Raw genomic sequence first — 24,317 nt, 5'->3', positions numbered from 1 at the left:
AGCCACGCCCCCACATGGCCAGACCCTGCAGCCGGCCCCACCCACCTCGGCCTCCACCTGTCTGTCTGTCTATGGCTCTGGGCCACACATGCGCAGTTGGCCCAGAGCGTTACGGACAGACAGAAGTGGTAAGGCTTTTATTATATTAGAATATTCTCTTCTTGATTTTAATACAGACTTTTTCATGAGGTGGTAGGTTCCATTTGTGTCAGGAATTGATCCTGAAGAGGTACTCGCTTCTTTCAGTGCCCTTTGGTTTCAGGGTGCTCAATACCTCATGAGACTGAACCCTAAAATATTTGTCTTGTAACAGTGGGTGACTTAATTGCGTACTTAGTAATAAAAACAGAGTATTTAAATAAGTTCTGCTGCTGTATTCTTGAGAGTAATTTAACTTCCATTAAAGTTGGTGGCAGTTTTGCAGGTAAAAAAATGTGGAATGATGCTGATAGTCAATGCCATGTTTTTTTGCTGTCATTGAAAGCAAATGAAATAATTGTTTGTGGAACAGCAAGTTGTCACATCTATGGAATCGTTAGGTGATTGCTGGTTGGTTGTGTGGTATCTACCAAGCAGAATCTATGAAAGTAAGTTGCCCCATACAAGAATTTTACAGTGTTGCCACATCCACATCCTATTACCATTCTAAGAGGACTTGTTTCCCCTCTGTATGAACCAAAGGCAGGCTACTTTTGGGGTAGTCTGTGATGATAATTTGTAATGGGTTTGCATGGGAAAATTGGTACACAGCCATAATCAGGGTAGATTTTTTTTAGGGTAACAGGAATGTTGGATGTGTCTGACCCTGTATTTTTGATGCGGTCAGATTACAATGGTATTTGTGTGTGATTTGGCTGTTTAACTATATTATGTTGCAATTTAAGTGTTGTGGTAGAAAAGCTATTGTACTTAGTCTCTCTCTCTTGCTATTCTTTGTGGTCCACAGCCTTATTCAGTCAAGAGTTAAATGTATTTTATTCATAGGCCTTTACACAGGAGGAGCATTAGTGCTTCTATGAAATAGTGTCAATATATGCTCAAGATGCCCTTTTATCTGGGGTCATGCACATACCCTGCTCCCCCCTTCCCCCCCAGATTTAATAGAAGCGGGAAGTTCCCCTGCTTTACCTGTGACAGGTTAGATGTTAGGTCTGTGTTGTGTCAGAGTTGTTGGTAGTCTTTTGTAGAGTTTAGATTATGGTTTCTATAGGATGGTTTGGATAGGGATGATTCTGCCTCGAGCAAGGGTTGGACCAGATGACCTCTGGTGGGCCCTTCCAACCTTCCTTCTCTACGATTATAATGTTTTATTAGTGGCGACTGATTTAGAGAGATCTATGTTAACTTTGTTATTATGGTTAGGTAAGAAGTCCTGAATTTTTATGGAGCTATTGCCCTTATCTTGGTACCACAGGCAATGTAATTTGCTCACAATGTAACTGTGCTAAAGACTAAATTTTGCCATCTGATACACATTTGAAGCTGTTCATAGACCATCAGCGATAGGAAATCTGTACTTGGAGGTAGGGCTGCCTTTGCATAGAAAAAATTTAAATGGAAATTAAATTTAGTATGACCAGAATGAAAATGTACATAAAGTAACTCGATACTACATTTGAGAAAATTGATTGAGTATAAAGGTTGGATGTCAAGCATGCATTGAGGTCAAGAAATAGCAGGCAAAACATTTTGGTTAGAAAAGGGGTGTAATTGAGGTTACTGACACAACTACTAGAGAAGTGGTGGGGCCTATCAAATTCTACTAATACCATTTACTAATTTCCCTTCCCGTGAATAAAAAAAACTTTTACAATTCTGCTATGTAAGAAACTTACCTATTCCCTAACAGCCCTGTGGGTCAAAGACCTGGTTTTGTTCTTGGTTGTGGAAAAATGGTCAAGGCAGTACAAAACTCTATTGTCTGTTTGACCAGCCAGAAGGTTGTAATCCAGTCTTTCAGGCACTGATCTACCCCAATGAACTGCATAGGCTGGATTACTGAAACTCCTTATATCTTGTAATGAACCTAAATAGCATTAGGAAATTCAAGGTGGTACAAAATGCAACTGCCTGTTTGTTCAGCAGTATGTTCTGTAGCAAATTCATCCAGTGGCTGATCTAGTACATATGTTGACGTTCCATTCAATAGTATAGTATATCCAGTATTATCCTGACACTACGTCAGTCAAAAAGAGTTGTGAAGGTAGACACCTGAACTCAGGAGCTGCATTCAGACTAGGGAAATAATAACCATTGACCTGGCAGCAGTCAGAACTAGCCAATTTCTTTGATTTGGCTGCCTCTCAATCTCTATGCCAGCACTTGACACTCCATTATGATGTGGAGAAGAATGCCAGGCAGAATCTGTTAGCTTTCATCTTCTTCTGCAAATGTAGTATGCTCACAGTGTGGTCTGTCAACCCTTATTCATTTTCAGGGTCCTGCAGCGATGGGAATTCTAGAAGCACCATGATGGGCAATCTTCCTGTTTCTACCCCTCACCCTTCCCCCCTGTCTTTTTTTTTTTTTTTTTCCCATGTGGATGTATTTTTGATTGAAAGAAAAACAATATAGCCTTCAACTGGTGGAAAGTAAATTTACCTCTTTGAATTTAAGGGAGTCATTTTGAGGTGGGTTCAGTAAAAAGTAAAGGGAAAAACTCCATTTGAAAAAAGCCAGTGATGTAAATATCGGGTTTAGCAAAGCTAAATTGGATGCCCATTAAAACAGATAATCCATTCCTTGTTTTACACTGAATGACAGATGGAAGATTACAGACTATTTTCCAGCAGAACTTGGGACAGGAATAGTAATTTTGAGATTCTATTAATACATATGTATACACAGAATGGCACAAGGTGAGTCACTGGCTTTAGGTTATTTATCACTGAATTATCCACACCTGAGGGGGAGGGTTGTTTTCTTTCATTGAAGACTTTCTAAATTTTTAATAGGGATTGTATGAGAACAGCTCTGGCTTGTCACCATAACCCCAAAGGGTACTGATGAGTTTATGAATACCACTTTTTTTTCATGTACACTAGACTTATAATTGTATACTTGAAATGAGGAAACTATTGTATGTTTACAATAATAATTTGTAACACTTGGCTTGGAGCAGGATGAAAATATTTACTGTGTATTATCACGTGAAAAAGATTTTAAAAAAATCTTACTAGAGTACAAGCAATATTTAGAGTAGAAGCTGTGACTTAGTGCAGGTTTCTTTACACAACTTGTCATGATCTGTAGGAGGCAGATATGTTTTTATTTTTTATGTAATTACACAAGCATAATCAAAATCCGAACCTAGCCTATTAAAACTAAAATGTGGCATAGAAGTTGATGTCTTATTTTCCTTCAAACATGTTCAAATGACCACAGTGCTGCACATACAAAGTAGGTATTGCCTTGCATTCAAACAGGCTCAAGCTCAAACAGCAAGCATCTTACACACAGACAGTTCAGCCTGGGGGACCAATTTCTAAGTAAAATGAGGAAGTGAAATGGTATATCCCTCTGAAATGTACATCTGAGAATAGTCCAGAGGCACCACCACAGTGGTATTTTTATTTTGTTTTTTAAGGAAATTCCTGATTTCACATTAGCTAATTTAAAAAAAAAAAAAAAGAAAAATGTCTTATCAAATTGCCTTATAATATCAAACGGTCTGAAGCTAATTTTCAAATTGCTTGCTTGCTTGGTGATTACACTGATGCATGGTTTTCAGTGGCTGCATTATTTTGCCCTTGTGTCTCTTGTCAGCAACCAGATCAAAACACCTTTCTGCCCCCCTCTGTACAGCTGTTGTAAATAGCTGACTGTTAAAATGGCCAGTCACTATCTACTGTTCTGAAAAGCTTATTTCAGTTGAACTAAAGAATATTTTGATTTTCTTTTTCTTGTTTTAAGCTCTTGAAAAACATTACAAAGAATTTTCATCTAATGTCTTGGTGTTTTTTCTTCTTTTTCCTTGCAGGAAATGGCACTATGTAATGAAGTTAAACCCCTTCATATTATTCCAATTCATTTGGTCCATCCATTGAAACCAAATTCCCCTACACATCTAGCAATGAGTCAGGTTGAATTAGTGGAACGCCTCTTGAAAAATTTGGGAACTGAAAATTCTGGGTTTACCGTTGACAACATCATGAGGGTAGGCATCAGAATCTACAGTGTTTTAAGTATTTCTTTTTATTCTGCGTGTTTAACTCTTTTGGAATGCCTGGTGCAGTTAACAAGAACCTGAGAATCTTATAGCTAGCAGCAAACCACCTTGTGAGGATGCACAATGCAAAGGAGAGAAACTATAAAGGAAAGAGAGAATTTGAGGGAGCATGTGTGCATGGCTTCATAATTGCAGTACTTCCCCATAATGGTGTAATTGCTTTAGATTAAGGGACAGATCTTGATCAGACTGAATGATATCCAGCATATGCTAGAAATGGGGTGGCCAGGGTAGTTTAAGGTGGTCTTCCCCCAAACTTGGGAACAATGGAGACCAGTTCAGCCCTTAGAAAAAGTTAGAATAACCTTATTGTTTTCAGTTTGCAACAGGTGCTTTGGAGCATAGAGTGTATGAGGTACGCGATACAGCATTACGGATTATCTTTGACATGTACAGGCAGCATCGGACCATTATATTGAACTATCTTCCACCAGATGATGCCAATACACGCAAGAATGTGCTTTATAAAACACTCTTTGATGGATTTACTAAAATAGATGGCAAACTTACTGAGGCTGAAATTAAAGTAAGTAACAAATCTGTTGAAAATATGTGGCTACTTTATTGCATTTAGCAGCATTTTGATAGAGCAATATATTGAATTTGCAGCTATACTGGCTGTGAAACAGATGGGGCTTATTGCTGATTTTTATATTTACAATATTTGCATAATAAACACATACTAGGATGCCGTTTTATATGGCTGATAATACATCAGCATCAAACTTAAAGCATAGTGAAAAATACACAGGTTATTTTTCAGAAATTATTAGTAATTTGCTTTCTTGTATCTGCCTCCTCTCTGAGAGCATTAAAAAACTGTTATCACTGAAAGAGCATTTCTTAATAGGCACAGAAAAAGGCAGCCACAGAAGAAGCAGAGAAACAAAAGAAGGAGCAAATTAAGGTGTTGCAGGGACAGCTGGCAGCACTGAAGGAGATTCAGGCAGAAGTTCAGGCTGGAAAGGTCAGTCCTCTTTCATCAGAGATTCTGAACTGAAATGATTTGTACTTCTTGTAGCAATATCATTACAGGTGAAATGCACCACAGGTCTAGGGATGTAAATATTGTTTTAAAAATATTCTTTTAACCTCTAATGATATCAGTTAAAAAAATTTAACTAATAACACAGAAGCTCAGACACAGCTGCTGCTGGGAGCCACTCCCAGCTCCTGGGGACCCTTTGACTGGGAGGAGAAGGTAGAGTGACCACCTTTTTAAAACGTAAAGGTGGGACAAATGCCTCCCCACTCTCCACCTGCTCCCACCTGCAGCAATGGTGGAGCAAAGTGGGGCGGCAGTGGATGCAGGCTTGCTGCCCTGCCCCCAGCAGTGGGCAGCAGAATTCCATGCCATTGTCTCCCCAAAGCCTGCAAGGGGAAACCCAGATCCCTGCACAATGCTGTGACAGGTCTGTCCCAGAGTCATGCAGCCTGGGACCAGGGCTTGATGATCCCATTCCAGGACTGTCTTGCCCAATTAGGGACCAGTATTCACCGTAGGAGGTGGGGAGGAGGCATGCCCAGTTGGACAACACAGTCCATCTGACTATTTGTATCACCCAATTATCGTTATCGTGGGCCCTGAGGCCCACACGGCTAACTAATAGCTCCTATTGTATGGGGCCAATGGATGGATGACACAACAAAATACTTGGGACAACTAATGGAAAAAAAAAAGGATAGGAGTGTCGTGTGGGTCAAAAGGTCAAAACATGAAAATAAGTGTACCTGAGGGGGGCACTGAGCAGAGCCCCCCCAAGCCACACCCACCGGTCCTCAAAGACATCCATGGAGCGAGTGGATGCCGCCCACTGGTGCTCTACCTGAAAATGTGCATGGACAAGCGAGAGGGAAGCGGCCCCGCAGTCTCCAGGCACCTTCCCGGCCAGAGCCTTCTTCCTGGTCAAATACAAGGCCCTCTTGGCCAGGGCCAGGGCCAGGGCCAGGGCCAGGAAGAGGTTGACCAGGAGGTCCTGGGACTTGGTGTGGCCATGGATGGGATGACCACAAAAAGGTGGGGGGTGAAATTCAACCAGAACCTCAAGAGGAGGTTCTGGAAGTGGAGGTGAAGGGGCTGCAGCCTGGCACACTTGAGGGTTATGTGCACCAGGCTCTCCCTTTGCCCGCAGAAGGGGTAGGAGACTGGGGTGTCCGTGAAACTCACCACATACACCAGCTGAGGTCCCCAGTGGCTTGTGGAATGAGGGTGGAGTATAGACTCAGCCACTGGGATGCCCTAGCCATGCCCCCATGCCCTCACTAAGCAGGTCCCACCACTTGGTGTCTGGGCAGGATGCGAGGGCGGCACGATGGACGGTGTGCCACACAGACACGTAGAGGTGGCGGCGATGGACGGTGAAGAAGCGGGACCAGTCTGGTGTCCTCCAGCTGGCTCGGGTGGTGGAGTTGGAAGTGCTGTGAGGCCAGATACAGTCCACCTGAAGCCCTGGACTGGGAGGGAGGGAGCACCTGTAAATTTAATTGAGGAGTCATTAGGCTGCTTGCTGTTTTCCTCCTTAGGCTATGGGTATCCTGCTGGGGCACCTTGGGGCACCTTCCCTTCCTCATTTCTCTGCCAGACTGCATCTGCCCCAGTTAAAAGATAACTGGTAAGCTAACCAGTTATCACTGCACTTAATGGTTAAACAATTACTCATTTAACCTTTCATGCCCCTACAAAGGGCTGGTCTTTACATGCAGCAAAACAAAAGTCTGAAATTATAATGTTTTGCTTTGTATTTGGGAACATCCTACAAAAATTGCATCCCTGTAAAATTATTTAATCGACATACTGTTTAGACAGTGCGCCTGTAAGCTGTAAAGTGAATCTGTTAAAGAAGAGCACAGATATATTGTACACATGTAAGTCACTTCAAAATCATGCTATATTATATATAGTAGGTTCAGACCTGGCACATGTCCTGACATTGGACTTTGAGAGCAGCTCTGATTAAAGCACCACAGTGTCTTGTGTATCAACAGCCCTGCGCTTCAAAATGGCGGCAGGAGTGCTTGAACTAAAGCACATTTGGCAAGCTGTAGTCCAGGTGCCCCCCCTGCCATTTTGAAGCATGGGGACGCTAATACATGAGATGTGGGAGGCTGCCGGATTGCAGTAATTTAGCACACTCCAGCAGACTCAATTAATCAAGTCTGCTCCAATGCGCTGTAATTACAGCGCATCGGACCAGCCTCCACACTCATGTACAGGCACCCACTAAAAGTAACTGCACCCTGACAGCATAGAAAGTCTATTTCCCATCCTTCCCTGGAAACCTCTGTTTCAACTACCATACTTTTTGAAAAGGGAGAGAAGGCAATAGATCTACTGAAGCAGGCTTGTTCCCTAGATTACAAATGCCCCAGATTAGAAGTCCTTTTGGAAAGGAGCAAAGGGCATCTGTTCACCCCATGCCCTATGCAGTGTTGGCTCTACTTTGCTGCTGTTAACCCACTGCACTGTTTCTGGATTTACCTGACTGTCCTTCCTTGAAAACAATGGCCAGTGCTACAGCTGGAGATGGAGTTTGCCAACTATTCTGTTTCTGTTTGATAGGAAAAAGAAAATGATTTTCAGAAGCTAAAGAATCAAGGTAGGTGAAACTTAAATATTTCTCTAAAATAAAGAGAGAAGGTGAATTTGAAATTATTAGATGGTAAAGTAATTATGAAGTCCAGAAGTTAATGGATGACTGGATGTGATGTTCAGTGCACTGTCTTTGAACTCATCTGAGTCAGTGCTCCTACAGCGTTGCCTTGGCTATGGCCTCAGCCTGCCTTCAAAGAGTTAACTAAGGATCTGCAAGGGAGAATTGACCACTGGCATACTGACTATTACTAACACTGGGTTGACATCACCTGGGCAGGCAGATTGCTGTACCAAACTAGATTGGCTTGAGTTGAGGGCAGACTGAGGTGGAATCACCTGTCATTTCATTTACAAAGTATTCACTGGTATTTTAATTGGGTACTGTTTGTAAACAGTATGTTGCAAGAATGAAAATAACAATGCGCCCAAAAAACATGCAGATTTTCTGCTGTGTAAAGGACTACTGTCTTTTAATGCTGCCATTATGAAAACTGCTTTCAGACACTGAAGAAAATACAGTTTCAGTTAGTCTGCTGTTAGGATCTGAAGAAGCAGCGTTTCCCCAAAATATTATGAAGTAATGATTGTTGGGTTTACTGGCTTCCATTTTTCAGGTGATCAGCTAAACAAAGCCACCCTATCTGCAGCAACAGAAATTTCAGATGATCGTTCCTCGGTTACAAATTATTTAGATAAGTAAGTAAAATTAGCAGCTTCCTAAATACTTTCATACAGAGTAGTTGGTTATTAATCATAATAACATCTCTTGGCCATCAATTAAATAAAAATAAGGCCAATTTTGGATTTAAACAATAAGGAGGTGGGAATTATCTGCAAGTAAAAATTGTATATCTGTCCTGACAGTTGATAGAGTGTGAATTTGTCAATGTGTTTTGAGATGCTTGGATTAAGAAATTGTCACAGTGTAGTTGCTTGCCACTGCCACAGAAAGAACAGGCAAAGCAAAGACTGTAAGACAAACTTCAGTATGTTGTACTACAGATGCAGGATGAAAAATATTAAATGTTTGGGGATCAAATAAGCCATTCAGGCTTTCTCTACTATGTGTTTGTCTCTTTCTTTGGCAGATGTTTTTAGTTAACACTTGTAAAGCTATTACAGGTCTGCCTTAAGTCCCTCCCTAAAGCAGATATTCTGTGTGGGAAAGTTTATATCAAAAACTGTTTAGCAGAATGGCTTTAAATTGGAAGAGTCATCTATTTCAATTAGCTCTTGATTTAATCCATAGCATTTGTTATTCTTGCCCTGTCTCTTCTAGTCTGTGCATTTTCTGTGGTGAAAGGGATGAATCCTTCACAGAGGAAGGCTTGGATCTCCATTACTGGAAGCGTTGCCCAATGTTAACAAGATGTGAACACTGCAAGCAGGTCAGGCACTATGCTGGAAAGTCTGTGCCAGTATACATAACACATAATTTCTGGAGACCAGTTAAGTGCAGGCAGCTTCAGCATCAATTTCTTCTGGTTCTGATTTGGAAAGGCTCCCATTGGTGGCCACATTATGCCTTGTTGTTCCCATAAAATGGAATACAGCAAAATTGAGATCTGTGTGGATATGCCATTAGCCAGGAAGTGGGACCATCAGCTATTTAAAGTCTGAGTTACACAGCCTCTGAGCCACAAATGGCATCCATAGAAGTTAAACCCATTTCTTGGATGTACTTGGCTCAGCAGTTCTGTGTGTGTGGGGTGGTTTGGTTGTAGATGCTTAGTTGCTTTACTCCTCTGCACCAATACAGGCTTGGGACCAACTAGCTAAGCAGCAGCTCTGCAGAAAACAACCTAGGGGTCACAGTGGACAGTAAGCTGGATATGAGCCAACAGTGTGTCTTTGATGCCAAGAAGGTTAACAACATACTGGGTGCATTAGTGCCAGCAAGTTGAAGTGAGGCCACATCGGGAGTGGTGTGTCCAGTTTTGGGCCTCCTGCTACAGAAAGGATGTGGACAAGTTGGAAAGAGTCCAGCAGAGGGCAGTGAAAATGGTTTGTGGGCTGGGGCATGTGACTGGTGAGGAGAGGCTGAGGGAACTGGGGTTACTTAGTCTGCCAAAGAGAAGGCTGAGATGGGATTTGATAGCAACCTTTAACCACCTGAAGGGGGGTTTGAAAGAGGATGGAACTAGGCTGTTTTCAGTGGTGGCAGATGACAGAACAAGGAGCACACCATTCTCAGGTTGCAGCAAGGGAAGTTTAGGTTGGATATCAGGAAAAACTTTCACAAGGAGGGTGATAAAGCACTGGAACAAGTTTCCTAGAGAGGAGGTGGAATCTGCATCCTTGGAGGCTTTTAAGACCCGGCTTGACAAAGCCCTGGCTAGAATGATCTAGTTGGGGATGGTCCTGCTTTGAGCAGGGGGTTAGACTAGATGACCTCCTGGGTTCTTGGCCTCCTTCAGGCCAAGGAAGATTGAAACCGTATCTTCCACTTCCCAGAAAAGTGTCCGAGCCGTTGGGCTGTGGGCTGGCTAGCCCGAGCGTACCTTTCACTTTCACTGTTGGAAATAGCCAGCTGGGCAGCCAGAGTACAAGATTCATGGAGCCAAAACGAGAGCAAGCAAGAAGCAGCCTGTAGTTCAGTACATGGAGGGCGGGAGGGAGTCACCCCCTGGAACTTCTGCTGTATTTTGCACCAAATGCATCAAAAGCATTGGTCTCTCTTCTGTTGTCTAGTATATCAGTTGCTCACCCACCAATTGCTCAATCAGTTTAGGACCGTCAGCTACCTAAAGTGTAGTTTACACAGCCTCTGGGCCACAGATATAGTTGGCTCAGCAGCTGTCAGTGAGTTAGAGTGGTTTGGTATGGATGTTTAGTTGCTTTACTCAACCATTCACAGCTAAGCTGATTTCAGGTGGCAGGTTTTGTACTGCTAACTACTCTGTGCAAAGGCTGTGTCAGGAGCAGATGTTCCTGCTTTGCCCCAGTGGCCCAGGCTGTGAGTAATTTCTAATGATTGTAGTTCAAAGGTAACCATAAAGTTCCTTGAAGCACAGGAATAAGTTTTAAGTTTCCTTTTTTTTTAATAATGGTTTTTTATCACCTTAAAATTGGTAAATTGTGTATGTGCAAGAGATGGAGGAATTATTATAAGACAAAGGATGTAATTTTTAAATGCCTGTTTGTCAGGAGCCCTTGAACTGAAGTGACTTTTTTTTTTTTTTTTTTTTTTTTAAAGGAATCTAAGTTCCAAAATCACTTCCGTTTTTTTAAAGTCTTACCCTTGGTTATATCACAACACAAGCCCATTTGTGACCATCATATATGTGCTTTGCTTGTTGCAGGTGGTGGAGATAGCTAGTTTGACAGAGCACCTGCTGACTGAGTGTGATAAAAAAGATGGCTTTGGGAAATGTCAGCGCTGCAGTGAGGCCCTTCCAAAAGAGGAGCTGCCCAAACATATCAAGGGCAAGGCTTGCAATCGTGAGTAGCTTTAAGTAGAATAGGACAGTTGATGAGAACCACAATACTTAGCACCTTTGGAAAGCTTGGGCATTCTCTTAAGGTGCCATACTATGGATGGATTCCTAACTTGAGGCTAAGGATTGAACAGTTTGGTTTTTTTCCCCATTACTGCCTGCATTTTCTGCATTACTCTCCCTTCTAGTAATACATAGGTTTCATGTGGCTAAAGAAAGCAAAAACCCATCAGAATGTTGCATAGTTTAAATAGCCCTAATTACTGTTGGCCCAGCTGTGGGCATATCTATATCAACTACCACCTCTCTTCTTCCCATCTGGTTTCTGCTGAATAAGGATGTGTAAACCCGGAGCTGCCTTCTGAACAGCCTCTTGTTTGGCCTGTTGAAGGTAGGATAGTAGCTGGCTTTGTCTCTTCTTCAAGGCAGTCAGCAAGGATTAGTTTCTGTTCCTTTTTGCCCAGGCCCTTCTCTTGTATTTGCTGCTGATTGATGTTAATGTAATTTACCTTTTTGGTAACTTCTCTTTCCAATAATTTTCAGCTGCCAAACCAGAAAAAGTGGCAAACCATTGTCCATTGTGCCATGAGAACTTCACCCCAGGAGAGGAGGTAGGAGAAACTCTCAAACTGGTTCCATTAGTCCTGCTGTGAAGACTGAACTATCTTGTTCCTTACAATGCTGAAATACTTAGTTTACCTGAATATACCCACACTAGAAAGTACCTAGGTTCTCCACAGGTAGTATGATGATAGCATAGGCTGCTGATTTTAGGTGGTCTTGAATCTGGGTCTCCTCCTAGCCACTGCTTTTTGGCAGTTTCCTGAAATCATTGAAAGGCCTGTTTCATTCTGTTAGAATTCAGAACCTCTAGAAATTCCACTTTGACCAGCTCTCTTATGAATCTCCAAATCATCATGATAGAAGGGGTCAAAGCTGATGCCTTTTTAAAAAAAATATGTTTAGAAAAAAATTCCCAGTGATATGTCATCCAGAAACTCCTAATAGGCTAGGAGAGTTCTCAGTAGCCATGCACTTGAAGCTTTCCAAATCACCAAAATATTACAAGACTCTGTTTGTTGAGTTGTCAGTTACAGCATTCCTTAGTGACCATGTGCCACCCAAAATATTTACAGGAAGACTAGTCATGTCTAGAAAAATGTTTAGACACTAGGAAAAACAATTTTGATACCTTTTGCTTCTGCTGTGAGGAAAACCTACTCCAGAAGTGGGAAGCCAGCTACTATTAGTGAATAAGTCTTGGGAAGCTAAGTAGAGTCTTACTTGCTGTTTGCTGTGAGTAACTGCCAAGGTTGAAATAATGCACTTCCAGTGATTTTGTTTTTTTCCTTTGTATGGAAGTACAGCAGCTGTTTGTTATGTACAAGCACGATCATATCAAGGTATTTATCACATTTGCTGATTAACAGCTGTATTCCTCAAGGATTGTCTGACCTTTATAATATATAATTGTTTCTGTAGTAGAACTCCTCTTTCTGAAGCAAGTTAACAAACAGTGAATATTAATTCACTTGATTGATTGATTAATTAATCACTGTTAATTCACTGTCCCTACCCAAGGTAGGAGCCAGCACCACCTCCCTTGAAAGTTGGTTCCAGATCCTAGCTGCCCTGACAGTGAAGTAGTGCCTTCTAATGTCCAGCCTGAACCTACTCTCAAACAGCTTATGGCCGTTATTCCTTGTTACTCCAGGAGGTGCACTGGTGAACAGGATCTCTCCCATTCCCCACTGGTCCCCCCGGTAAGTTTGTAAACAGCCACCAGGTCCCCTCTCAGCCTTCTCTTGTGAAGGCTGAACAGGTTCAGGTCCCGTAGCGTCCCCTCGAGCCACTTGCACGATCCGGGGAGGGAGACCTTGTTTCCCCTAGCGCCCCCCAGGATAACAAGGAATAACGGCCACAAGTTGTTGGAGAGTAGGTTTAGATTAGACATCCGTAAGAACGGCTTCACAGTTAGGGGGGCTAGGATCTGGAACCAACTTCCAAGGGAGGGGGTGCTGGCTCCTACCCTGGGGGTCTTTAAGAGGAGGTTAGATGAACACCCTGCTGGGGTCGTTTGACCCCGGTTCTTTTTCCTGCCATGGCAGGGGGTCGGACTTGAAGATCTGCTTAGGTCCCTTCCAACCCTACCAACTATGAAACTATGACTCCAAGATCTCTTTCTGCCACTGTGCTTATGAGAAGGGAGTTCCCCAGCCTATAGGTATGCTGCTGGTTCTTAGTGCCCAAGTGCAGTACCCTGCACTTGTCAGTATTGAATCCCATCCTATTCTCATTTGCCCACCCTTGTAACCTGTCCGGGTCCAGCTGTATCCTGTCCCTCCCTTCTAGCGTGCCCACCTTGTCCCAAATCTTGGTGTTGTCAGCAGATTTGAAAATGGCGCTTTTCACCCCCTCGTCCAAGTCGCTAATAAAGAAATTGAACAGTATGGGCCCAAGGACCAAGCCCTGGGGGACTCCACTGCCCACATCCCTCCAAGTCAAATATGACCCGTCCACCACCACTCTCTGGGTGCAGCCCTTCAGCCAATTTGCAAACCATTTGACTGTGTAGGCCACAGTCATATCTATCTATCTGTCTCTCTGTCTCTCAATGCCCCAGTCACCTAGCTTTTTAATGACAGTGGGGTGGGAGATAGTGTCAAAAGCCTCCCTGAAGTCCAAAAAGACTACGTCCACTGCGACACCTGCATCCAATGATTTTGTGACCTGATCATAGAAGGCAGTCAGGTTGGTCTGACAGGACCTGCTCCTAATGAACCCATGCTGGTTGCCCCTGAGCATCATCCTCCCTGCTGGTCCTTCCCAGATGTGCTCCTGGATAATCTTCTCAAAGAGCTTCCCCAGGATCGAAGTAAGATTAATGGGCCTATAGTTGCCTGGTCCTCCCTCCTCCCTTTTTTGAAAATGGGGACCACATTGGCCTTCAAGTCATCTGGCACCTGGCCAGAGCACCACGAGTGCTCGTAAAGCCATCCCAGGGGCCCCTCGATGACCCCTGCCAATTCCCTCAGCTCCCTGCGGTGGAGAGCATCTGGACCTGCTGATTTGAACATGCCCAGCCCCTCCAGAAGTTCCCTAACTCAGTCCTCCCTGACCCTGGGCCTGGCGGAGTCTCTCTCAAGTTGAATCTCAGTGGGGGAGTCCAAGTCCCTGCACAAAAAAATTGGAGGCAAAGGAATTGTTAAAAAGGTCTGCCTTTTCCTCTGGTGCAGCCACCAGATTGCCAACCATATCCTGCAGGGGCCCCATGTTACCCGGTGCCTTCTTCATACTCCCTAGGTTTTTAAAAAAGGACTTTTTGTTGTCCTTGATGCTAGCCCTAATTCCGTATCTGCCTTAGCTTTCCTAACAGACCCCTACAGACCCGAGCAATGGAGGTATACTCCTCTTTGGTGATAGCCCCTCCCTTCCACTGGGTATACACCTCCTTTTTGACTTTCAGGCGTTCCTGAATGCCTTTGGTGAGCCAGGGGGGCTTTTGAGCACTCCTTGCGCCCTTTGATTCTCATTGGGACTGTCACCCCTTGGGCTCGCAGGATCGTCTCCTTAAGGAACGACTACTTGTCTTGGACACCCAGTTCCCCTACCCTCCAGGACCCCAGTGCCTCCTACCAATCTCAACTCATTGAAGTTGGCCCTTCTGAAGTCAAGGGCTACTGCTTTGCTGCAGGCCCTTGACACCCTGCACTGGCTGGTGAATTCCAGTAGGCAATGATCACTGTCACCCAGGTGGTCAAGAACCTGGAGTCCCCTCACCAGGTCATCATCGCCTGTAGCCAGGACCAGGTCCAGAGTGGATGCATTGATTTGATGGAGAAGCTGGCTCATTTCCCCCCCGGTGGGACTGTGCACCTCCTGGTTGAAGTGGAGATCCTGTATCGCTGTACCGCTTTTGTGAGCGGTCTGACCTGGCTGGCTGCTCTTCCCAGCAGATGTCTGGGTAATTTAGATCACCCGTGATGACTATATAGGCCTTAAATGCCTCCGCAAGCTGACCCGAGAATTCGCGGTCCAGCTCTTCCCTTTGGTTGGGTGGTCTGTAGTAGACCCCCACCATTAAGTCCCTTTAGGATAATTACCTAGCTGGGGTCATATGAGCCCAGTATTCTCTCCTGCCCAGGGCAGGGGGTCAGACTTGAAAATCTACTTAGGTCCCTTCCGACGCTACATCTATGAATTTAGTTCACCGCAGTTATCAAAAGAATAATCCAAAATCAACTTCCTTTGGGAAATAGGATTGTAAAAGAAAGTTATGGCTCCTTTCCACTATGGAAATAGCGCCGTTTGCTGTTAAACAGTTGCTTTCCATAAACAAGCTACAAAAACTGTTCACTTGCCTTTTTACTTCTGCTTAGCAAATAGTCCCAAGAAATTGTTATCGTGTGGTATCTAATTTAGTGACACACTTTGGTTCTTTCTAATTAAGGTAACTTGCACTCAGCCTGGATCACTGAATACTTTGTAGTTCTATTCTAGTTGCATAGCTATGTCCCGATTTTCCTTTATTTTAAAATGTCTATGGATGAATGTATTTTCCTGCTTTGATCCTGTATTGTTTTGTTTCTGCTTTGAACTTTAATTGCTTATTAAAGTAACATAAGCTCCCTGCCTTTTACCTTTTGGATTTTGTAATATTGACATTGGTACAACCATTTCGGTAGATATTATTACTATCTGGTTGCAATAGAATAAAATTACTCTTTTCTATTCCAAGCATCAAGGCACCTCACTTTTGAAATGGGTCATGAGTCATTCCTAAAATTTGCTTTGACAAGCAAATGTCAACAATTTTGTCCTTCTTTTCCTCAACAAACTTAAAAATCTTTTACTTCCTCCTAGTTTTGCTGTAAAAGCTGTCTGGTGTGGTATGAAAGACCTGCCACTTTTTCTGTTTTTAATTCTGCTTATTTCTTAATTGATCTTAGGCTTGGAAATCTCACTTAATGGGCAAAGATGGCTGTAAAATGAATCTGCGGAGGGTGCACACTATAAATAAAACCCTACTGATGCAGCCTGGTACGGTATTTCCTTGGCATTGTTTTATGGTCTTTAATTTGTTCAGTTTCTTCAAATGGAAAGTTCCATTCAAGATATCAGGATGATTCCTTACTACATGCTGTTAGATAAAAAAATCAGATATGGAAACATTTAAAAATGTATTTCTAAATATGTTAGTAAAAACTAATACATATCACAGCAGGCAAATTCTGGCCCCTGCTTACACCACTTTAGTCCCATGTGCCCAAGAATGGATGAATTGATTTGATGGAGAGAAGCTGGCTCATTTTATTTTATCTTTTGAATCTTGTCTTAAATAGTAGTATGCTCCTGAAGATGCACTGTGCTGTAACTGCCCCACCCAGGGAGTGTTAGGAGCTTAACAAGTACAGCACAGGCAGAATTTGAACAAACTCCTTAACGCTAACCTGCCAATGTACCTCAACTCTATTTTAAGCCATTTTTAGTGAATAGTTAGAGGTTGCCAATCTAGTTCTAATAATGGGATAGACTGAACAGATAAGCTTTTATATTATTTATCCCTTTTGACTTTGACCTAAGCTGCCAAAATGTAAAGGTTTGTAATTGGAAGGAGAAATTGGAGACTAAGTCCTGTTTTTTCAGAATGCAGAATCAGACTGCTTTTTGCTTGCAGTACAAAGGCTTTCTTTTAACCAGTACTCCTCAGTGCTCCTTCCAAACCTCTTGGGAGGGTCACCCTGCTAGCAGCATGTTCAGACTTTGTTGGTCTGTACTTCTGTCTGGGCTCCCCCATTCTTATCTACATGTACCATCACATTCTGAGTAGAATGTCTTGGTGAAACAGAGTTAAACGGTCTCTAAGAGGTACCATAAGAAAAGACAGCTAAACTCAACGCTTCTAAGCAATGTTGGCCTGAACTACAGCAACAGTAATTTGGTTCTTAGCATTCCTGATTACACCAGTGACATGGCTTCTTTACTTAGTGTGATAGTGGCTAGCTCTCTGCCTTATGGGAAGTAGGAACTGAGACACTAAACCAGGGGTTGTCAGCTGGGGGTACGCATGTCCCTGAGGGTACTTTGAAAGGTCCCAGCAGGCACATAGGGGTGGGTGGGGATGAAGCGCCACCACCCCGTGCCGCTGCCTCACAGGAGCAGAGCTGGAGCAGGGCAGGACAGACACTGTGCTGCTGCTTACCCCCCTCTCCGGTACACTCGTTAAAAAGGGGGCTGCCGGGGCTACACTGACTAAAGAAGGTTGAAAACCCCTGCACTAGGCTAATAAGTAGGTAGGAAGTGAACTCTGACCAGACTTATGACATGTGTAGTAGGTCACCAAACACTATTGGTATGGTTAGGTTTTAACAGTGGTAAGTCCTTATATTAGATTCATGGTAAAAAATCATCTCCTGTTAGGAATCCCTGTAATACCTTCATCACTTTAGAAATCAATGTAATGTTTTTTGTCGACCTTGGAGGTAAGGCACGTATCTAAACGTCAAGGCTTGAACTTGATGTGCGCATGCCTGTGTTCTTTTCGCAGGCAAAGCAGGAGGATTAGCTGTCACCAAGCCAGTCCCTACAGGAGCAAAGCTGCGATCCCCCACCATAGGAAGTAAGATCCCAACCCCAAGAGGGGGCATAAATAAAAGCACTGGCAGAACATATGCAAAGCGATGACATGAAAAGTACTTGTTTCCTTCATAACTGAGCAAGTTTTTTGCGATGCACATTTGTGAGCTTTGATGGGAACCTCAAACTGCACATTTCACCTGAACTCCCCTCTGCTGTCTGTTAGTCATGACTACTGCTTGCCCACTTTGGTTTCCCAGTGTTGTGCATAACTGCCCCAAGAGCCTACATCTTACTGCTTAGTGACCTGCAGACTATGGGAAAGGTCCTCTGGCCTAGGGCATTCCTTTGTCCTTCCCCATTGGCAAGAAGAATAGAAATTGGCTGCAGAATCTCTTTTTGCAGCTTTCCTAGGAGAGGGGAGTCCCCAGTAAGTAAAGAGCTAGCTGAGCCAAATACAATGCTACCTTCTGCAGCAGCCAACAGAGGTTGGGGCAAAATGGCCCAACGGGTTGTGGCTGTTCCCCTATTTAATGGGATGACAGTTGTCTTGTGTTCACTTAAGTAGCCTGTTGGCTGGGACTGAAAGGAACAGGCATGGACATCAGGAAGCCACAGTTTTTAGTTCTCTTTGCTATCCAGTGGCCAAAGAAGGCCAATCTGGCACAAAACTGCCAGGCTTTCAGAAGGAAGCTTTAAGATGTTTGTTCTTTTGGGCCCAATCTCATATCTGCTCACAAAAGTTATGGGAATATAATCACCTGACTTAATCAGTGAAAACTGGTAACTGCAAAATTAGCTCCTAATTGTTCTCTGCCCATATTTGCTTATTTGTGCGACTGATTCCAAGTAATAGAGTCACTAGTACTTCTTTATAATCAGAGACACCTTGATACAAGAATAGGACTATAATAAGATACAGGATGATAGTACAAAATGTCTCTAGTATATATTTATGCACTACTCCAAAAGTCAATACTAATAGTGAAACTATCACATTTAGACATGGGAACAATTTGGTGAGAAATAGTGAACAGACTAGCTATGCTGTTCTCATTGTAGCTTTCATGCAGTTATCCTTGTCACAGCAATATCACAACTCTCTGGGTCTAATGTACAAGTAACAAAAAAAAAATGTAGACAGTAAATCAGTAGCAAAAATATTCCTTTACTATGGAAATGGAGGATTTCAATATGGTTACTGGTTTGTAGCCATGGAATGATGGTGTAATTAAACATGGGTTCTTCCTAGGAATTTTACCTGCAATGCTAGTCTTTTTGCTTGCTTTTTTTTCCTATTTTGATCCATGTGTTCAGTATAATAAATAAGTCATAAGAGCTACTTCCTCTAAGATAAAACCACCTATATATTTTAGGAGTACACCTCTATATATAGCATACGTATTAGACATTTAGATCAAGTACTTAGGCATAAATTACTCTATCAAGTAAGATCATGTAAAAAGCAGGTTGTAAACCATTTGAAAAATGACAAGATTATATTTAAATAGATGCAGACTCATCCAAACCAATAAATACCCCTGAAGTGATCAGCTTGTGAAAAGGCAGATTCAAAGCTAACAGTGGAGGGGGAAACAATGCAAGCTAGGACTTTTTTTTTTTTTTTTTTTCTTCAGATCCCACACTATCCAATCTGTAGTTTCTCTCCTTGCAGCAAATGCAACCCACTTTGATGCTGCAAAGAAAAGCATTGTGCCATTCTCTGGAGACTTTATTTCACTATAAGTTCAACTGCGTGAGGCATAATTTCACAGCTGGTGGGTAGCAGCCTGAAGTGTTACCCCTTTTCTTATTTTTTAACTTTCAACACAACACTCTGCACTTCTATGTCACTTTACAGCTAAAGAGCTGAATAAATTCTCGCTCAAACAGTGGCTGGGAATAGCAAAGGTTCCTTTGCATAGAACTTTATGAAATTGTGCAGTTAAACTTACCAGTACAGGCCCTGTCTGTTAGGGGAAATACTTGATCCAAAAATGGACAAGAGTTATGTGATGAAAAGATTTTGCGGCTTTTTTAATAATTAAATTAGTATGGATGTACAGTAAAATGGTCATATGTTCTATCCTTTTTGTGGGCAAGTAGCTTTCTTTTTAATATTGGCTAGATAAGCCAATGGGGGGGAAAAAGGGAAAATTGTTCTGCAAAGTGTCTGCCTGCTTGTAGACATAAAAAAACGAGAACAAAAAAACCCCCTACTTTACCAGACGAAGCAGCATGTTATTTCAACCCAGCTTCCCAGCGTCTGTGTAGATCAGGTGCTTCAGCATGGCTTTTTGGTGTTTTTTTTTTTTTTTAATAGACTAGCCAGTTGCCCATCAAGAATGACGGGGGGAGAGAGGCTGGGATGGAGTGCGCCACCTAACATGCTGCCGCTGTTCTGCCTCTTGCAAGGGGTGGGGTGGGGGAGGAGCAACGTTGGCCTCGGCTCCCCCACCCTCTGCCCAGTCCTCTGCGCAGCTTCCGAATCATGGTGGCGCTCCCCCACGCTGGAGCACTCCGATTGACTGTTTCTGTCAGCCAATCAGAGCACAAATAAAGTGTGACAGAGAGATGGACAGACTTAGGCTTTTATAATATTAGAATGATTCAGTCAGCCATTAGATAAAAGCACCAAAAAAGTCCCACTAAAGCTCCTGGTCTAATGCAGATGTCAGGTGAGCTGGGTCCAACTAACGCGCTGTCTCTTCTTGGACACGTGCTGGACTCAGTGCAGGAGCGTGCCGAGTTTAAAGTAAAGCATTGGGTTTTTTTGTTCTGTTTTTGTTTTATGTCTGCAAGCAGCCTCTCTGCTCAGGGAAAAATGCCACCCATAATTTACAATCCGTGCAGATGAACCCATGGTAAATCAGCAGAGACTGCCCTTTCAGTACGTACTGAAATAAGGAGTCAGTCCTACAAGTGAAATCTGGGACTTCCTTTTTTTAAATAAACTTAAATTTCTAAATCCCTAGTTAATGCTGGGAATCTGCTCTGAACAGATTGAGTGAATGTTGGCTCTTGACAGCCTGATAGCTTGGGAGCTCCTCTCTTACTTGCGACTAAGCATGCCTTAGTCCCTTTAGAAGTGGCTTAAGTTCAACTGCAAAAAGGCAGTCTTGATGTGGAATGAATGTCCACTCATGGAGCTGGCATGGAATGGCAAGTGTGCTTTAAGTTCACACTACAACATATTTTGTAATGTCTTCTCCCCAGGGAGGAGCTTTAAATGTGGGGAGGAGGGGCTTTTAAGAACTATAAAAGTAAAACAAACAAACTAAAATGTATTTTAATGTTGTTTAAAAGTCACTCTCCTGACTCTGGCACCCTGGCTAGTTTTAAATCTGATTTAATAATAAAGTTTGTTTTCCTCTCATTAGCTGTGCGGTGAAGTAAGTATTCATACACCGGAGCACGTGGCAGCAATTTGCTTTATCAGAACACAGAGTGCTAAGGAGTAGGTGCTAAAATGCTCTCACGCCATGGAACAACACTTTAACCTCCCCGTTTCATTATCAGCTTCAGGACATTTCCTTCCAAGAGGGAATGAATTGTTCTGCATCTGTCCCCACAACGGGTACAGAAATGCCTGATTATAGTCATCTTATAAGTGATATTTTTCTTTTGCTGAATTGAAGTAAGTTTGCTGTCTTGTATTTTGTATATGTTGTACTATATTTGTAGTGTACAGTTTTTATAGAGCTTTTTATGTGCCCTGTAAATACCTATGAATTTTATAAGTACATTTTAAGTATGTTGCAATGTGTCTTTTGAAACTGCTGTATGCAATGTTTTGTTTATATATATATATATATATATAATTTTTTTTTTTTTTAGAACCTAAATGACACATCCATTGTAAAAACAGATCCTGGAGTCCCTTATGCAGCCTACTTCCCAGTGGTTTTGTATGAGTGGGAATTGGGTATTAAGATTCCAGAATACAACTTGCTTTGGAAAGGCCCAGACCTGCAAGCTTTTACGTGTGTACATTCAGTGAAATTACACCTATGTATTAAGAGCAGGGGCGGGCAATTATTTTGGGCGGAGGGCCACTTACTAAGTTTTGGAAAGCCATCAAGGGCCATGTGATAGGCAGCCGGGGCAGATAAATATTAATTTTCTAAATGTTTCAGGGGCCCCACAGGCCAGATAAAATGGCCGCATTTTGCCCACCCCTGGTCAAGAGCCTCATTTGCTGGATTTGGTCTTCTCATTGCAAATGCTGACCCCTCTTTGGTGTTAGCAAGTCTTTTAAATTGGGCAAGCAATACTTGAAGGCTTTTAGTGAAACCCTACATCCAACCTAAATTGCAAACATGCTTACTGTTCTTTAATTTGATTAGGGGGGCATCCCAGATTAAAAGACTTTAAAACTTTTTATAATATGGTTTACAAAGCCTCACGAGTTGGAATAAGGGCCATATTTACTATTGTTATTCGTCACTTGGGGGGGGCGTATCTACACAACACTCTAAAGTTGCAGTAGACTAATTTCACTATACATTAGCTCAGCTGGCAAAAACTGCTGATGTGCAGCAGAATTAATCTACTGTGCATTTGCGTTACAAAAACTATTTGTCTGCACTAATGTACAGTAGCACCAATTATGGTGCATTAAGGTTAATACATTATGGCACATTAATGAACATGTAGACGTGCTCAGAGTGGCTGCCGGATTTGGGAATTATGTTGTTTTTCACCATTTGGCCTCTGCTCCCTCATGACTTTTCCAGCTTGTTTTTTCATTGATGTTTAGAAGTTGTGATGCTTAACTGAGAAAGTGTGTTTAGGGTACATTCCCCAAATGCATTTCCCCCTGCTTCGTTTACCATGATCCATGGGAAGCTTGTGAACTGCTTTCCTGCTTTGCTACTTCAAATGGATTTATACAGTTTGTGGCTGCTCTTTGTGTATCTCTTCAGCTTCCTTGCATTCTGTGCACTAAACTTTCTGCTTAAATGTGTTGTCATCACTGTTGCCTGCTCCTCAACAATTGAGCCCTGGCACAGGCTTGCACTGATTCTGGTGTCTCTGCTGGTCACTGCATTGTCATGCAGTCTGTGGAACATGTTATAGGCAATCTTGGCACACACGGCTGAATAAAAGCTTGTAATCGTAAAACAGAAGCTACCTGGGGTAAAGATTTGAACGGTGTTTAGAGGTGAGCCAGTGGAAAATTTTTGAAGACCTTGACCCAATTTCACTAAGCAAACAGTGATGCCATTTATCATTTTAGAAAGGATTTAACCAGGCTACTTCCTTATTTTAAGAAGTCTGTTTTCTATCCCCTGATAAAATAAACACCAGAGTGAAAAACAGTGAAGCATGTTCTCATACCATGCAAAAAGAAAAGGAGGTATCTAGTGGCTTACATGATGTCTGGACTTAAGTATTCCAGAGCTCAGTATCTTTTGGAGGGGCACTTTTTGCTGGGTAAAGGCCCCCAAACCTGCTTAGCACATGCATGCTGTATATCAAGGAAGGCTTCTGTATCCTGCAGAAAGGAAGGTCAGACTTTGGCCCCTACATCGTATTTCTTCCATCAGAGACCACTAGGTTCTGCAAACGTCTGCCAGTATTTTTATTTCTCATCCATCTGAACTGCAGAAGCTGTTCAAGAGCAAAAGCATATCATCCCACCAGGAGTTCACCCACATCTGAGGCTGCTGTTGGGGAATTCCACTCCTGCAAGTGATCATTTGTCTGTTGAATCATTAGCAGTTACTTGATCGAATAACCTTTGATCCCAGCAGTCTTGTAGTTCTCACTTTCAGTGAAAGGGCACCTAGGTGAAATTATGTAATTTGTATCACTTTTTATTTAATAAAATTAATCTATTTTAACAGGTTGTGATATCTTATTTTTGACAACCCCCTCCCCTAAGTTGATGTCTGACACGCATGCTGGGCTCATTTGCCTGCCTGTGACTGTAGCTAGCTTTTTTCTGTTCTTTGGGTTTTTTGTTTTTAAATTAAAAAAAAAAAATCCCATGCCAAATCTTTCAGGGTGAAATGAAGGCAGCATGCACAGCACCCTTAGAACATGAGCTAAAAGGAAATGCAGACTTCAAGTTCTATTTCTCAAAAGAGGCATTTGTGAGAAGCAAGTCTGGGGCTTTTTTGAGGGGTGGGGGCAGTTATCTGTCTGTTTCGTAATATCTTTTATTGGACCAACTACATTTGGGAGAGATGTCAGAGGTTGGAATGCTTATTCCTTGAAGATTTGTTTTGATTCTACTATTGTATCCTAACCAGTTATTGAGAAATACATACAGCAGCACCGAATAGTGACTAAAAGCAAACCATGCTGGAGCAGCAGTAATCACTTTCCTGCTCATCTCCCACTTCTGGAAAAATGGTATCCTATTTGTAACCTTGCACTCCTGTCAGTAGTCCCTGAGCAAAGTGATGCATGAAGGCTACAAACCACTTTTCATTGGAGTTTTGTTTGATCCAAGACCCTGGGTGTGTCTACACACGAC

General features: G+C 42.6%; 1 protein-coding gene and 1 long non-coding RNA gene across 7 annotated transcripts in view; one reads left to right on the top strand and one right to left on the bottom strand.

Moving 5' to 3' along the window:
• The window catches only part of CEP104 (centrosomal protein 104), a 35,952-nt gene extending 14,146 nt beyond the window's left edge, over positions 1-21,806 (top strand). Inside the window, exons 12-22 of one of the 6 annotated variants that reach the window (XM_014523392.2) lie at positions 3,980-4,156; positions 4,548-4,754; positions 5,079-5,195; positions 7,788-7,824; positions 8,435-8,516; positions 9,100-9,208; positions 11,123-11,261; positions 11,801-11,868; positions 16,207-16,297; positions 17,805-17,876; positions 21,671-21,806. In XM_014523392.2, coding sequence (XP_014378878.2) covers positions 3,980-4,156; positions 4,548-4,754; positions 5,079-5,195; positions 7,788-7,824; positions 8,435-8,516; positions 9,100-9,208; positions 11,123-11,261; positions 11,801-11,868; positions 16,207-16,297; positions 17,805-17,876; positions 21,671-21,681 — 1,110 coding nt within the window. In that variant the 3' untranslated portion in view covers positions 21,682-21,806. Of the gene's footprint in view, positions 1-3,979; positions 4,157-4,547; positions 4,755-5,078; positions 5,196-7,787; positions 7,825-8,434; positions 8,517-9,099; positions 9,209-11,122; positions 11,262-11,800; positions 11,869-16,206; positions 16,298-17,804; positions 17,950-21,213; positions 21,624-21,670 lie in introns of those variants that run through there. The other 5 variants (XM_014523389.2, XR_003095691.1, XR_003095690.1 and 2 more) reach the window with 5 other exon arrangements.
• A 1,678-nt stretch (positions 21,807-23,484) lies between these two features.
• LOC112551390 overlaps positions 23,485-24,317 on the bottom strand; it is a 4,332-nt gene continuing 3,499 nt past the window's right edge. The window contains exon 3 of the long non-coding RNA XR_003095692.1: positions 23,485-23,621. This is a non-coding gene — a long non-coding RNA (uncharacterized LOC112551390). The remainder of the gene's footprint in view (positions 23,622-24,317) is intronic.

The sequence above is a fragment of the Alligator sinensis genome, unplaced genomic scaffold (genome assembly GCF_000455745.1).
Source record: "Alligator sinensis unplaced genomic scaffold, ASM45574v1 scaffold366_1, whole genome shotgun sequence".
Taxonomy (NCBI): Eukaryota; Metazoa; Chordata; order Crocodylia; family Alligatoridae; genus Alligator; species Alligator sinensis.
This window is presented reverse-complemented; position numbering and strand designations above follow the sequence as displayed.